General features: G+C 41.1%; 7 protein-coding genes across 7 annotated transcripts; 4 read left to right on the forward strand and 3 right to left on the reverse strand.

Moving 5' to 3' along the window:
• Positions 1–115: 115 nt before the first annotated feature.
• Positions 116–796, forward strand: BRETT_001360 (uncharacterized protein; the record flags this gene model as incomplete). The annotated part of the gene is made up of 1 exon (XM_041279914.1): positions 116–796. One exon carries the CDS (start codon positions 116–118, stop codon positions 794–796), a length of 681 nt encoding a protein of 226 aa, XP_041138128.1.
• A 114-nt stretch (positions 797–910) lies between these two features.
• On the reverse strand, positions 911–1627 carry DPM1 (dolichol-P-mannose synthesis; the record flags this gene model as incomplete). The annotated part of the gene is made up of 1 exon (XM_041279915.1): positions 911–1627. One exon carries the CDS (start codon positions 1625–1627, stop codon positions 911–913), a length of 717 nt encoding a protein of 238 aa, XP_041138129.1.
• A 623-nt stretch (positions 1628–2250) lies between these two features.
• On the forward strand, positions 2251–4155 carry BRETT_001362 (uncharacterized protein; the record flags this gene model as incomplete). Its single annotated transcript, XM_041279916.1, has 1 exon — positions 2251–4155. One exon carries the CDS (start codon positions 2251–2253, stop codon positions 4153–4155), a length of 1905 nt encoding a protein of 634 aa, XP_041138130.1.
• A 609-nt stretch (positions 4156–4764) lies between these two features.
• BRETT_001363 (uncharacterized protein) lies at positions 4765–6750 on the reverse strand (the record flags this gene model as incomplete). Its single annotated transcript, XM_041279917.1, has 1 exon — positions 4765–6750. One exon carries the CDS (start codon positions 6748–6750, stop codon positions 4765–4767), a length of 1986 nt encoding a protein of 661 aa, XP_041138131.1.
• Positions 6751–8819: 2069 nt separating this feature from the next.
• BRETT_001364 (uncharacterized protein) lies at positions 8820–10280 on the forward strand (the record flags this gene model as incomplete). The annotated part of the gene is made up of 1 exon (XM_041279918.1): positions 8820–10280. One exon carries the CDS (start codon positions 8820–8822, stop codon positions 10278–10280), a length of 1461 nt encoding a protein of 486 aa, XP_041138132.1.
• A 544-nt stretch (positions 10281–10824) lies between these two features.
• On the forward strand, positions 10825–11766 carry BRETT_001365 (uncharacterized protein; the record flags this gene model as incomplete). Its single annotated transcript, XM_041279919.1, has 1 exon — positions 10825–11766. The coding sequence occupies one exon, from the start codon at positions 10825–10827 to the stop codon at positions 11764–11766; it is 942 nt and encodes a 313-aa protein (XP_041138133.1).
• Positions 11767–11967: 201 nt separating this feature from the next.
• On the reverse strand, positions 11968–13092 carry BRETT_001366 (uncharacterized protein; the record flags this gene model as incomplete). Its single annotated transcript, XM_041279920.1, has 1 exon — positions 11968–13092. The coding sequence occupies one exon, from the start codon at positions 13090–13092 to the stop codon at positions 11968–11970; it is 1125 nt and encodes a 374-aa protein (XP_041138134.1).
• Positions 13093–13386: the final 294 nt, after the last annotated feature.

Here is a 13386-nt window from a genome sequence, read left to right on the forward strand (position 1 = left end):
TTTTTTATATTTGAATATTTCCTATTTTTTTTCTGGCTATTCAGATCTATCTCTCTTGGCCTATCCTGCCCAACCTTATTTAACACATCCTCTTCTCTTAAACCACATCACAACAATGCACACCGTTGAAGAACTTCCAGGCGGAAAGAAGGGAAGCAGGAATACGGATTATTACTATTCCTCACTCTATGCTCCGGGACCCCTTTCCTCACATATGGTAGCACCAAGAACTGCACAGGGTCTTTCTGGGTCAACATATTCGGCACGCAAAATGAACAAAAGACAGAGGGTGAATTACAACGTGAAAGAAATGCAGCAGGCGCAGTTCATGAGGGCAAAAATAGATGGTGGCAACGGGAATTCCACAAAAAATGATTCACGTAATGCAGAAGAGGAGAGAATAAGCGAGGAAGAAAGACTGATGAGTGCGTTAGAGTTGAAAAAGGCAAACAAACGGTTTGAGGAGCTCAGCCGAGAGAACTACAATGATAATATAAAGATCGAAGTACCGAAAAACATCACGCATATGCGAAGTTTGAGGAACAGAAAGCCATCTATTACCGTTCGTAGAATCCTCAACTCCAAAAAGACGTGGACCAATTACCTTGATGAGATTGACAAGCAAGAGCTACGCAAGCTTCGGGCACTTGAGGCCAGGCCTACAGTTGAGCGCACAAAAAATCTCTGTACTATATGTGGAAATATCAGCTCGTCAAGATGTATTAAATGTGGTGCGAGGGTGTGCTGTTTAAAGTGCATGCAAGTCCACCAAGATACGCGTTGCACGAGCTTTTAAACCGCTTTCAAATATTAACATACAATCTTTTCTACGCTATTAATGGAGTTTTTGAGCACATTTGGGTGCATTTGCATTAAACGAGGATGTAACAGTAACGTGTCAAGGTAAAAATTAAACGGTAGTGAACAAAGTCCATAAGCCCTTCAAGTAGCCTATAATCTCGTCACCTCCAAGCTTACTCTGTCCGTAAAGTCGGTCAACAAAAGAAATCGGAACTTCACCAATAGTCAAACCCAACGATCTGGCACGGATGACCATTTCCATCTGGAAAACGTAACCCTTTGACTTGGTAACCTCAATTATACTGGCCAAAGCTGGCTTCTTATAAAGTCTGAAGGAACCGGTCAAGTCCGAAACATGTGGTCTTAGCAATTCGCTAGCCAAGAAGTTGGCACCCCTACTAATGAGCTTTCTCTTCAAATTCCAGCCATACACACCTCCATTTCCAGCATATCTCGTGCCAGTAACAATGTCAAAATCCTTCTCCTTCTGTTTAGCAATAAATTGTGGAATTGCTTCCGGATGATGAGAGAAATCGGCATCCATAATGATGACAAAGTTTCCCCTCACGTACTGAAGAGCAAATTTATATGCGGTACCTAGACCAAGCTTTCCTGCACGCGTCTTCAAGTTGATGTGATCATCTCCATAAAGCTTGACCAATTGCTTTGCAACATCCTGAGTTCCATCCGGAGAATTATCATCCACAATGACGATCTCCCAGTCAAGTTTGTTCTCTTTAAACATCTTGGCTAGAAGATACGTAATTATGGGAAGGTTCTCCTTCTCATTGTAGGTTGGGAGAATGACTGAATATTTGTTGGCCATCTTGAATGTCTAAATATGCAAATCAGAAATGAATTGCTGTCCTTTAATCGATTCCTACCCATAAACTGTCATCCACTTGAATATTTATCAAGCTCTAATCGTGGCATTTTGACGTTGTTGAAAAAGTACCGCGAATGAAAATGCTGTCATCGCAAAGCTTTATGGTGTTAGGGTGTCAAGGGCTAATTGCATTCCAATGTTCTCTCCATAGTGTGTGTGGCGTGAAATAATGTACTAACAACCATAAAGTTATCTTTGAAACTCTTTAGCTGCATAAATATCTATTATGTACTTATTTGAACCACATTTTCATTTGTAATCTAGTCCTTGCCCACTTCGTGCTCACCACACTCAGCTATTCTTGCATCCTTACACCTAAAGCCTTTCACGCGACGCTTCTTTCATTTCCTGAATTTTTCACTTTCACCTATAGATGAGGGTCACCTAGGTCAAAGCATATATTCTTTAAAAGCATTAAGCAAGTAGCATTATTACTAGTCTACAGGCAACAACTCGTACACTGCGAGTAGATGCATTAAAAAGACTTGTTGATCTTTTTTTTATTTTCAACCCCTTACGGAATACCGGTTAGATCATTTGTCTCGTGATTATAAAACAGCAAAATGGCAATTGATAGCTATATGCAGAAAATGTTTGGCGACACCAACGTGTCCGCCTTTAGGGATGCAACCGTTCTTTTAGTTGGTGCAGGAGGAATTGGCTGTGAGCTTCTTAAGGACCTTATTATGATGCAGTTTGGAGAAATTCATGTTCTTGATCTAGATACCATAGATCTTTCAAACTTGAACAGGCAGTTTCTTTTCAGACAGAAGGATATTAAAACATCCAAGGCACTGACAGCGGTGAAAGCCGTTAAATCATTTAACCACTTTTCGAAGCTAGTTGCACATCACGGTAATATCATGGACAAAGCACAATTTCCGCTCTCATTCTTTGAGCAGTTTGACATGATCTTCAATGCATTGGATAACCTTGAAGCAAGAATGTATGTCAATAAGATATGTCTTTTTACTCGTGTTCCACTTATGGAGTCTGGAACCACCGGATTGAAGGGCCAGGTCCAACCCATCTATCCGTATTTAACCGAATGCTTTGCCTGTGTTCCTAAAACGACACCCAAAGCTTTTCCTGTTTGCACAATTAGATCAACTCCATCTAAGCCCGTGCACTGTGTGACATGGGCCAAGAACTATTTGTTTCCCCAGTTATTTGGACCTCGTGATTTTGAGACTCAGAATGTACCAACCGCGAATCAAGATGAGAAATCCGAGGAAGATAATGCAAAGGAGAAAGCGGAGGCTCTACGTGAAACTAACGAGCTTTTAGACCTCAAGAATAAGATCGATTACGCTGCAGAAAAGCTCCAGAATTTGGAAGGTACAACAGAGTTTGGATTCATTAATGATATAATTGCAAAGGTGTTTTACTCGGATATTGTTCGTCTTTTGAGAATGGATAGTCTATGGAGAAGTAGGGAAAAGCCAACCCCATTAGATTATGAGGGACAATATAAGCAACATTTGGATCAGTTTCTTGGAAAGTTACCGACTGACAATTTGAGTGTGTCCGACCAGAAATTGTGGACGCCATTGGAAAACCTCAAAGTTTTTGCTAAGGCAACATTAAACCTTACGAGGCGTCTTGCAAAGGAAAAAATCATTGATTTTGATAAGGACGATCAGGATGCGTTGGACTTTGTCGCAACTGCTTCCAATCTTCGGTCAGTAATATTTGATATTCCTCGGAAAACTGAATTCGAAGTGAAACAAATTGCAGGCAATATAATTCCAGCGGTTGCAACCACAAATGCTATCATGGCAGGATTTAGTGGTCTTTCATCTATACACTACTTTTTAAGTGGGAAGAATACGGAAGAAGCTGTAAAACACTCTAGGATGATTTGTGATTCCTCCTCCAGGGAAAGATTTGTGAATTCATCAACTTTGTTCAAGCCAAATCCAAAGTGTAAGCAGTGCTCTATAACTAGAGGGATTGCAAAGGTTGATCTTTCCACTATTGATGTGGGAGCCTTCAGAGACGCAATCCTGTCCAAATATAATTATGAAGATGATATATCTTTGACAACGAGTGACTCTAGGCTTTTGTATGATTTTGACTTTGATGATAATCGGAAGTCGAAATTAAGCAAATTTGTGACAAATGGAGATATCCTCTTGGTGACGGACAGTGAGGAAAAGCTTGATTTGGTTGAGCTTATGCTCGTTGATACTAGCGGCAAAAGTTTGGTGCTCCCAGATCTTGAAATCCCTGAATACCAGGGAAACGAACAGGAAAGTGAAACGGAAGATAATAGTGATAGTAATAGTGTAATCGAGCAAGAGGGAGATGATGATGATATCGTTGTTCTAGATGAGGATGAGGATGAAAAGCAAATCTCTAAAAAGAGGAAGCTCGAAGATGACTTTAGTAATGGGAAGTCCGTCAAATCTAGAAAAGTTGAACATGGTGAAAGTAAACCGGATGACGATATGGTGGTTCTTGATTAAAGCAAGGGATTATACAAACGTTGACAATGCAAACACTATTGAGGAGACGACTTTATTGAATTATGAACATAAAGAGAAGAGAAAATGTTTCGAAACATTGTCAACAAAATAGTCGACCCACGTATATAAACAGTTTATTTGTGAAAGAAAATGTGATATTAGAAATTAGCGCTATTCGTTCCAAAGCAATAAGCAATAAGCAAAAAAAAAAAGATAGGGTGAGACGTACCATATGAAAAATAATAAGTTGATGTGTGATAGTGATGATACCAACAGTTGTAGGAAACAAAACAAGAAGAATAATAAAAATAGAACAAAACGGAGTTTGATAAAATAAAAAGAACGAGTGAAAAGGGGTCGGTTTGCAATAATTCTGTTCATGAAAAAAGACACGATATGGCGAGTAGGAGGTGAAGGCATAAAATGTGTGTGGTGAATCTGAAATCCTACCGAAATCGATGTTATTTCTGATCCAATAGTAAAGAAGCAAAAGAAAAGAGTAAAAGACATGTGATTGTAAATGGAGAAGAGAAAGTTATCAAGCTGGGTGCAGAGAGGAAACCAAAAGTGGAAATAAAGGAGGACAAACAGACTTACTCAGTTCCCTCCTCAATTGACACTCTTGGAATTTGACCTACTCCTGAGCTTGTTAAGCCAGCTTTTCTTCTCTTTAGTAGGACTGCCAGATTCTAATAGAGGAGTATTTCCTAATTCTTTCTCATCTGAGGGTGATAGAATGGACTCTATTGGATTTCCTGCTTCCGGGCTCTGCGAATGCAATCTTGGAGATGAGAGTATATTAAGCGGTTTGGCAAGAGTGTGAAGAAAGCGGCGTGAGGGTGATTGTGAGCCCTGAGCACCGAATGTTTGCCCCTTTGGTGTTTTGGGAGTTTTTGACGTATGATGTGCGACATCCAACTTTTGTGCTTTCTCTATGTTGATTGGGGGTGTTATCACTGTGGTAGGCTCCGATTTTTCAGAAGCAAATGATAATGGAATATTCTCAGCTGAATTATCGCTTTTCGTCTCAGCAAGAGTTTCTGCACTATCCATAAACTTCTCACCACTCTCTCCAGAGATCTCTTCATCATCCATTTCGATACTCGAGGAATCAGACGTTGGCTTTGCAACACGAATCATATCGGACATGCCTTGAACGTAAGACATCGATTTGCTGTGCTTTCTTCTGGGGATTATCAGGGATAATGATGAGTTATGAGCTTGACTGCTCATCCTCGAATTTTTGCTATCTTTCCTATTTTTCGGGTTCTGTCCAACGTTCCCATCCTCTGGTGAATTTCCAGAATCATTAACACGCTTCTTGCTGTGCTTCTTTGCTGATGCTGCAGCTGCAGCTGCAATTCTAGCCGATTCCTGGGCAGCAGGCAGGATTTTGTGCGAATACTGAATCATAAACTCCACCACAAGTGAGGATAAGGCATATTCATCGGGAGATAGATCGTGATCAGAGTGTGAGAGAATGGAAGGCTGGAAAATCGCAGCTAAGTTTCTTGCTGGCATCCTATTCTCGTCGGAATGCATGTTGAATATGGCTAGCAGGTCTAGAATGTAGAAGAGAAGCTGCCTATTGAGTTCCGGGAGCTTGTCAAACAAATGTGCGTATTCATTTAATGCTTCGTTTCTCTCTCTTGTGAGCTTCTTCTTTAGCATTTTGCGTTTCTGCTTCCTTTCCTCCGGTGTAAGATGACCTTTATCATCGGATGAAGCCGTAGTGTGCCTCTTAGCCGGCTCTCCCACGTGTGACATCCTTATTTCCTTATCCTTCAAATACTTAAGTATGGCTGGATGTGACCTTAGAGGTTCTCTGAAATCCTCATAAAGTGCCAAAGGAATCAATGGTTCAGGTAATGCACCCAAATAACGTCTCAATAACGAGGCTGCATCATGAACTGTGAACCCATCCCAGTCAATTTTTGCCCCGTAGTCTGGAGCAGTCGAAAAGATAATCTGTAGTTGCTTGATTCTCTTATTTGAGCCTGCAACACGAAATATGCCCTCCACATCCAACGCGTTTTTCTTCAAGAAGAGCCCACAGGATGCAACTACCCGTGGAATACGCCCGTACACAACTAGGCCGTCGCTATCACTGGAGATGTAGATCTTTCCCTCGGCAATTCGAACCGATTCCTCCAAAGAAACGCCAAAAACGGCCGAGTTCCCGATATTGTCCATTTGCCTCTGCATGATAAAGTTATCCTTCTGAAGTTTCAGCTTCTCCTTGGTGCTGAGAGTGCCTTCATTACTGCTGTTTGTACTTCCGAAATAGGTTGAAAGTGGACGAAATGTATGCGAGGATCTGGATCGATAACCTAGTTTAGGTCTTGGCTGTACCAGAGATGCCGACATTGATGTTTGCAATTTGGCTGATTTCGGTGTTGCAGCATCTGCCGATGATGATATCGCACTTTCATCTGCATTTTGTGATCTTACCGTCTTCTGCTGTGTGTGTCCTTCCGAATCCTTAGATGCTAAATTAGAACCTGAATTTGTACTTCCGGCACCGCTGTTTTTAAGACCCTTGATCCAACTTGTGAGGGAGGACGATTTGCCCGGCGATGTAGAGGATGTGCTCATAAGGGAAAGGTGTTATTTGTATTGTGCTTTGCCGTTTGTGATTATATATAGTGCGTGAACAACCAAGTGAAAGTGTGCCTTTAATGGGCGAGCTTCCAGGAAAACGACGCGTATGCTCAACTTTGCAAGCAGGTATTGGAATTGGCTCTTATGTATTACTGTTTGCGCACTTTAATTGTTGATATTTGCTTTATGTGTTTTAGTAAGTGTGTAATTGGATACCAGTAGAAAAAAGTTGAGCTTAGCGGAGATCAATGGGAAAAAAAAAGTTTGAATATTTCAGCTTACTAAAAAAAATGGGGAAGAAAAGATTTCTGTAGTCTGCTGCAGATGATGTAAAGTGAATGAGCCTTCTTAATATCAATAATCTTCAATGTGACCATCCAAATCCAGTAGGTGAAGCCGAGGCAGACGAACTTGACAAAAGCAGCCAGTAATAAAGAACTAAAGTGATAACGTTTGCGAAATTATACTAAGAAAGCCTGTCTGGCTAATAAAAATATGATCAGTACTCCAATTATATTTTTTGTGACGCTAAGACGAATGAGCGAAGAAAATATTGTTTCAATAATAGGATAGGAATGGGGAAAACAAGAAAATTGCATATATATAATGTTGGACAAATATTCTACTATAGTTCAGGTGGACCCGTATGCGAAGTACAAAAATAGGATAAATGAGGATGCCTGCCTACCCACATACATGCGTTATGCTACTATTATTATAATGATTCTTTTTTTATTTTTATTTTTTAAATTTTACGACTATCCCCCATATTCGCATCTTTCAATCGTGTGCTTCGTGTGTTTTGTTCATTCGGGCTCTTTATGCCGTATCAAATATATATTTTCCAACTTTACATCACATTGGGTATTTCCTGTTTCCATCTTCACCCTGCCCCTGTCAACAAAGAAGTTCTTTCTTTGTTTCCGTTTACAAAACGTTAACTATCGTGTTTTTCTCTGTGGATTATTACAAGAATTTTATGTAGCTCCTTTCTTCACCATTTCATTTCGTTTTGCGGTCTAATTTTTTGCCTCCATATTATATGGTAAATTAGAAGCCTAGGCTTTGCCAGGAAACCGGAATTTCTTATCTTTGCTTCTCTTCTTTTAGCAACTAATTGTTCTTTTCCTTGTTCCAGAATATTGGTGATGTATTTGACTTCAGAATGCTGTCAGATGCGCTACGTGATCCTACTTATTTGTGTTTAGGTTGAAAGTGATGGCCTTGAGTATACAATTGCACTTATTGTTCATCTTTTGATTTGTTTTGTGTAACACTGAAGGAAAGCCACCCTCTTCGATGATTAAACCATTTGGAAATAACCTGTGATTTTCTTGAATATCTATGGGTAATCGCTGAGTTCTGGACGCATGCAATAAAGGATTTCAAGAGATGAGATACTATGGAAAATATCAAGGAAAAAGCCTAAAAAATATCAGTATAAAGAATAAAAATAAAAATAAAAATAAAAAATAAAAATAAAAAATAAAGAATAAGAGCTAAAGAATAAGAACTAAAGAATAAGAACTAAAGAATAAGAGCTAAAGAATAAGAGCCAAAAATAAGAATTAAAAAATAAAAAATAAAAAATAAAATAACAGAACGTATATCAGTAAAAATCGTTTAGAAAATACGTACCAGCCGGAACCAGAGATTCTCAGTGTCTTGGTCAATTAATTGAAAGTAAGGCTGAGCGAAGAAGTGAGAGAAAAAAATAAAAATAAAAAATGAATAACCTTATTCAAAGGACATTTTTGATATTTTTCCTGGTTCTTTCTTTCTGCTTGGAGCAGCCAACACCTATAGAATGTATATTTGCCTGACGGACTGACTGACTACCCAGCATGCTTCTGGTTGGCACTATTTGAATTTTTTTTTTTTTTTTTTGGTATTTATGATTTCTCCCTCTTTGCTATCCGCATTTAATTAAACTCCACGTAGGTCCTATCTTTCAATTTTGCCTTTGCTTAACAACATTTGGATGTACGCCCATTGAAGTAACAGAAACAATCAAGTAAGACTCTTTAAGAGGGCAAAAAGGAGATTTTCAAGAATAGCAAGCAATGTCATTCAAAGGATTCCAAAAGGCAGTGGCCCGTGCCCCACAGACTCTGAGACAGAAGTTCAATATGGGGGAGCAGACAAAAGACCCTGTGTACGAGGATGCAGAGTCAAGGTTTAAAGAGTTGGAAGGGCAAACAAGGAAATTGAATACAGAGTCAAAAAGATACCACAAGGCAGTTGATGACATGCTGGAGCACCAGATAGGGTTTGCAAAAGCAATTAAAGAGATATATAAGCCGATCACAGGTCTGAGCCAAGTTGACAGTGCAGAGGCACCCGAGGGAAACCCGGAGGGCATTGAGGCATGTGAGCAGTATGGAGAGCTTATGAGCGAGCTCAAGGACACTCTAAAGCCGGACTTGGACCTCATTGACACAAAGATCGTGCAGCCAGCACAGGAGCTTCTTAAGATTATCCAGGCAATCAGGAAAATGTCGACGAAGAGAGCCCACAAGCAGTTGGATTTGGACAGGTTCCAGAACACGTTGAAGAAGTACCAGGAGAAAAGAGATAAGGCATCGAAAAAGGACGAGACGAAAGCCCTCAAGTACGAGGAGAAGATATACAAGGCGGAGAACGACTTGGCAATTGCCCAGCAGGAGTATGACTACTACAACGAGATGATGAAGAACGAGCTACCGGTGCTTTTCAAGATGCAGGGAGAGTTTATCCAGCCGTTGTTCGTCTCGCTTTACTACATGCAACTCAATGTTTTCTACACGCTTTCCAGCCGTATGGAGGAGATGAAGATTCCATACTTTGATCTATCGTCAGACATCTTGGAGGCCTTCCAGCGAAAGCGTGGAAATATCGAAGAGCAGGCCGATGCCATCAGCATCACTCATTTCAAACTTTCGTACTCCAGGTCCAAGCTTGATGCCACTAAGAAAAGATTGGCTGCCGAGCATGGATCGCCGTATGGAAACCCGGCTGATGCATCGCCGGCCGCCGGGGCACCTCCCGCCTACGGGGCTCAGACCATTACCCCGGCCTACGGGCAGGCTGCCGCCCAAACTTCGGCCTACGGGCAAGGTTCGGCCACCTCGGCCTACGGGCAGCCCCCAGCATACGGCCAGCAGACCGCCTACCAGGTCCCGCAGGCCGTGCAGACCCCGCCATCTTCTACCGCGGGAAATTATGGATACCCGGCCGACGTGAAAAATCCTGCGGGTCCCGGTGCCGTGCCCGCTGCCGCCGCTGTTGCCCCTGCATACACTGCTGCCGCACCCACTCCAGTCTACCAGGGGGTCGCTACCCCGCCTGCCTCATCCACCGCCGGCGGCCAGCAGGTGTGCACCGCGTTGTATGATTACGCCGCCCAGGCAGCCGGCGACCTCAGCTTCAAGGCCGGCGATAGGATCACCATCCTGGAGAGGACTGCCGACCAGAACGGCTGGTGGACCGGGTCGCTCAATGGGGCAACTGGTGTTTTTCCTGGAAACTACGTCCAGTTGAATTGAGGTGGTGTGTGATTTTTTTGCCCGCGTAGGCTGGGCTGAATAAATTAAGTAAGGTAAATCTAGCAAAAAAAATATAGTACTGAATATTTTCGAGAGGATGGAGTTAAAATAAAAGGGAGGAGTTAGTAATATGGGATGGAGGGAGTGAAGATAAATAAAGGTGGAGGGGGCGGAGGTACTCGAAATAAATTGTTTTCTCGATCTTTATTTTCGATACATATTTTCACTTACTTTCACCTATTATCATACTTCATTGTTATCCTCTGATATATCTTCTCTCACCGTACCTTCTTTTTCATTCCTTCCTCTATCTAGCATCTCTTCCCTCATATTATATCTTTTTTTTCTTCACATTGGATCTCCCTTTTCTTCTCGATATATCTCATCTCCCTTTTCTTCCCATTACATGTCTTCTTCCTTCTGCACCCCTCTGCTAAATATCATATCTTCATTGTTTCCATATTCACTCTCATAAATTCATACTATGCCGGCCAGTTCACTACGAGCAAAGCTCGAAAGAATGTCAAGGCGAAGAGGCAAAAAAATGCCCAAAGCAACCACAAAGAAAAACAAAGCACCAAAGAAAATGAATACGTCAGATCTAAAGGTCGACCTCGGTGACAAGGATTATCTCCATGTGAACATTTTTGAACGATACCCAAGCTTCTCAAAGCTCCATGTTGAAAACTTTACTGTTGGTGATGATTTGGACGACCCACAGATGCAAACAAACAAGGATATAATTTTGAGCACCATCAAGTTCTTAAATAAGCTCCAGTTTGAAGCCTCTATGGTGAATAAAAAGCGTCTCTTTCACAAATTCAACCACAATTTCCCACAGCTCGTCATTGTTGACCAGTTATATTGCATTCTTCCCAATCGCAGCTGCGAAACATACATTGACCAAAGTGTTGAGCAATCGATCACCTTCGGTGCCATAAAAATGATCGATCTCAATAACGAAAACTTCCGATTCCGGCTGGCCATATTATACGATGACTTTATTAAGGTAGTAAATGATTTAATTGAAGATGCAAGCTTTCGAAATGCCTTTATCAACCTTATACAGGATTACCCCAACATGTTGCAAATAGACTCCACCACTCTTTCTCGGTATAAACTAGAGCCCAAGAAATTGGTCCAGTTGGGATTTCTCACTATATCCCGGGGACGTGGAGGTTTCGAATCTGGAAGTTCATCCAATTCAAATGTCTACAATGTTGGCTTGCCGAACTTGGGTCCATTCTTAAAGATTGTAAAGGTTGGCATCCGGTTTGTGTGGAAATTATGCCAGAGTTATCACCAAAACGAAGTGTTGGAGACGCATCTTATTGAAAAATATACTAGAGACACACTTGCTTATCGCCGCATGCGAGGCCTAAACATAACATGGATGCTCAGTGTGATGGTTGGTTCGGGTTTACTAGAGTGCTACAACACTCCAGTTGGTAGGGTTTACAAACTTACCGGAAAGCAGCTTTATTGAGTCTGCTTTAGCTACATTGAGGAACATTTTGACGATACTCTTTAGAATACTTCTAATCTAATATAATATAATATACGGGGCGCTTGATGAGCTTGCAAATAGGAAATAGCCATTTTACGATAACCTAAGCCGTGTTTACTCGCTCTCGAAACCCTTGTATGGAATATCCACGTTACATTTAGTACACTCAAAGACCACAACTTACATACGAACCTTTTGCTTGTTCATTGCTCTCCTCTGCTTTCTCTTCTCCTGTTTTTTCAAGAGCTTCTCCTGTTGGTTTGGACTCAACTTTGATATACGTGCTCTTTCCCTCTCCGTTTTGTCACTGTTCAACTTCTCCTTACGCTCCTCCTCAAGAAGTTTCTGCAGCTTAGAATACTCTATTTCTCTAGTTTTCTTGCACTTCTTGCTCAACTCTGGTCTGAAAACGGCCTTCCTGCAAACGTGATCGATATACTCGTTTAGCAAAAAGGTAACAAACTCCTTGACAGCAGCTAGATCGGAATCACTTCTTGGAAGTGACATCTGTAACACGAACTTCTTCTTTGGTTTCAACTCAGAAAGGTTTTCCGGCTTGTCAGAAGGTTGATCGGTAATGGCAAAGAACTGAAGGAAATTTTTGGACTTTGTCAAAAGAGATTGTAGTTTCTTGGAGTATAGAACCTTGTTCATTTCAGGAACCTCATTCATAAACACGTATTCAGGAGGAAGATCTGGATTCTCTGCAGTCTTAGTTAAAGAGAGATAGTAGTTTTCCTTTCTGTAGTCATTCATGTGGTCCTTTGTGACAACAGCCCAAATAAAATTATCAAACTTTGATGAAGCATCTTCATCCAACTTGAACTCAACCGTCACCTTATCTTCAGGGTATGGAATGGAGTCAAAAAAGAAACCTGTTCCATACTCCATGATCCACATAAGTGGGTTTTGACGAGCCTGTAAAACGATCCTTGAAATCATGGACTCAACTCTCAATCTGCCAGTTGCGTATAAAGTGAAGTGCTGCTGGTCATCCTGTGCCAATAGCTTTGACTTCGTAACACCAACCTGGAAAAAGTTGTCCTTTAAAGCTGGCAAAATAGCGTTGACGAACTTGTCCACCATCTTGCGGTTATATTTTGAGCCCAACGTGAAAACAATCAAGTATCCAATAACAAAGCCAACTGAGTATCTCTCAAGCTGCCATGGGTATGCCAAGAGTCTCTCTTTCAATGACATTTCAGCCAATTTTTCGTATGTCAGCTCACCAGCAGTAGAAGTTGCTTCTGCTGCAGCTGAAGTCACAGAACTGGTCACACTACTGCTATCTGCAGCAAATGCCATGCCAAAAAGCAGTGCAATGGCAAAACCAATCATCCTCGGAAATATATAACGATTTGTTTGTCTTTTTTCAACAAGAGCTGTAAATAAAAGATGTATATTAGGTGAAACTAAATTGGTGAAATGCTTTTTTTTTTGACGAAGTTACTCAGCGCGAGAAAAGCTGGCTTCTTCGACAAGTTGGAGTTCAAATATTTTTTCACATTTTATTTTTTTTCTCCACAATCAGACGATCCAGTTCAATACGTACATATTTTAATACCAAATTGTATCACCATGAATCATAATTAACTTACA

The sequence above is a fragment of the Brettanomyces bruxellensis genome, chromosome 8 (assembly GCF_011074885.1).
Source record: "Brettanomyces bruxellensis chromosome 8, complete sequence".
In the NCBI taxonomy this organism is placed as follows: domain Eukaryota; kingdom Fungi; phylum Ascomycota; class Pichiomycetes; order Pichiales; family Pichiaceae; genus Brettanomyces; species Brettanomyces bruxellensis.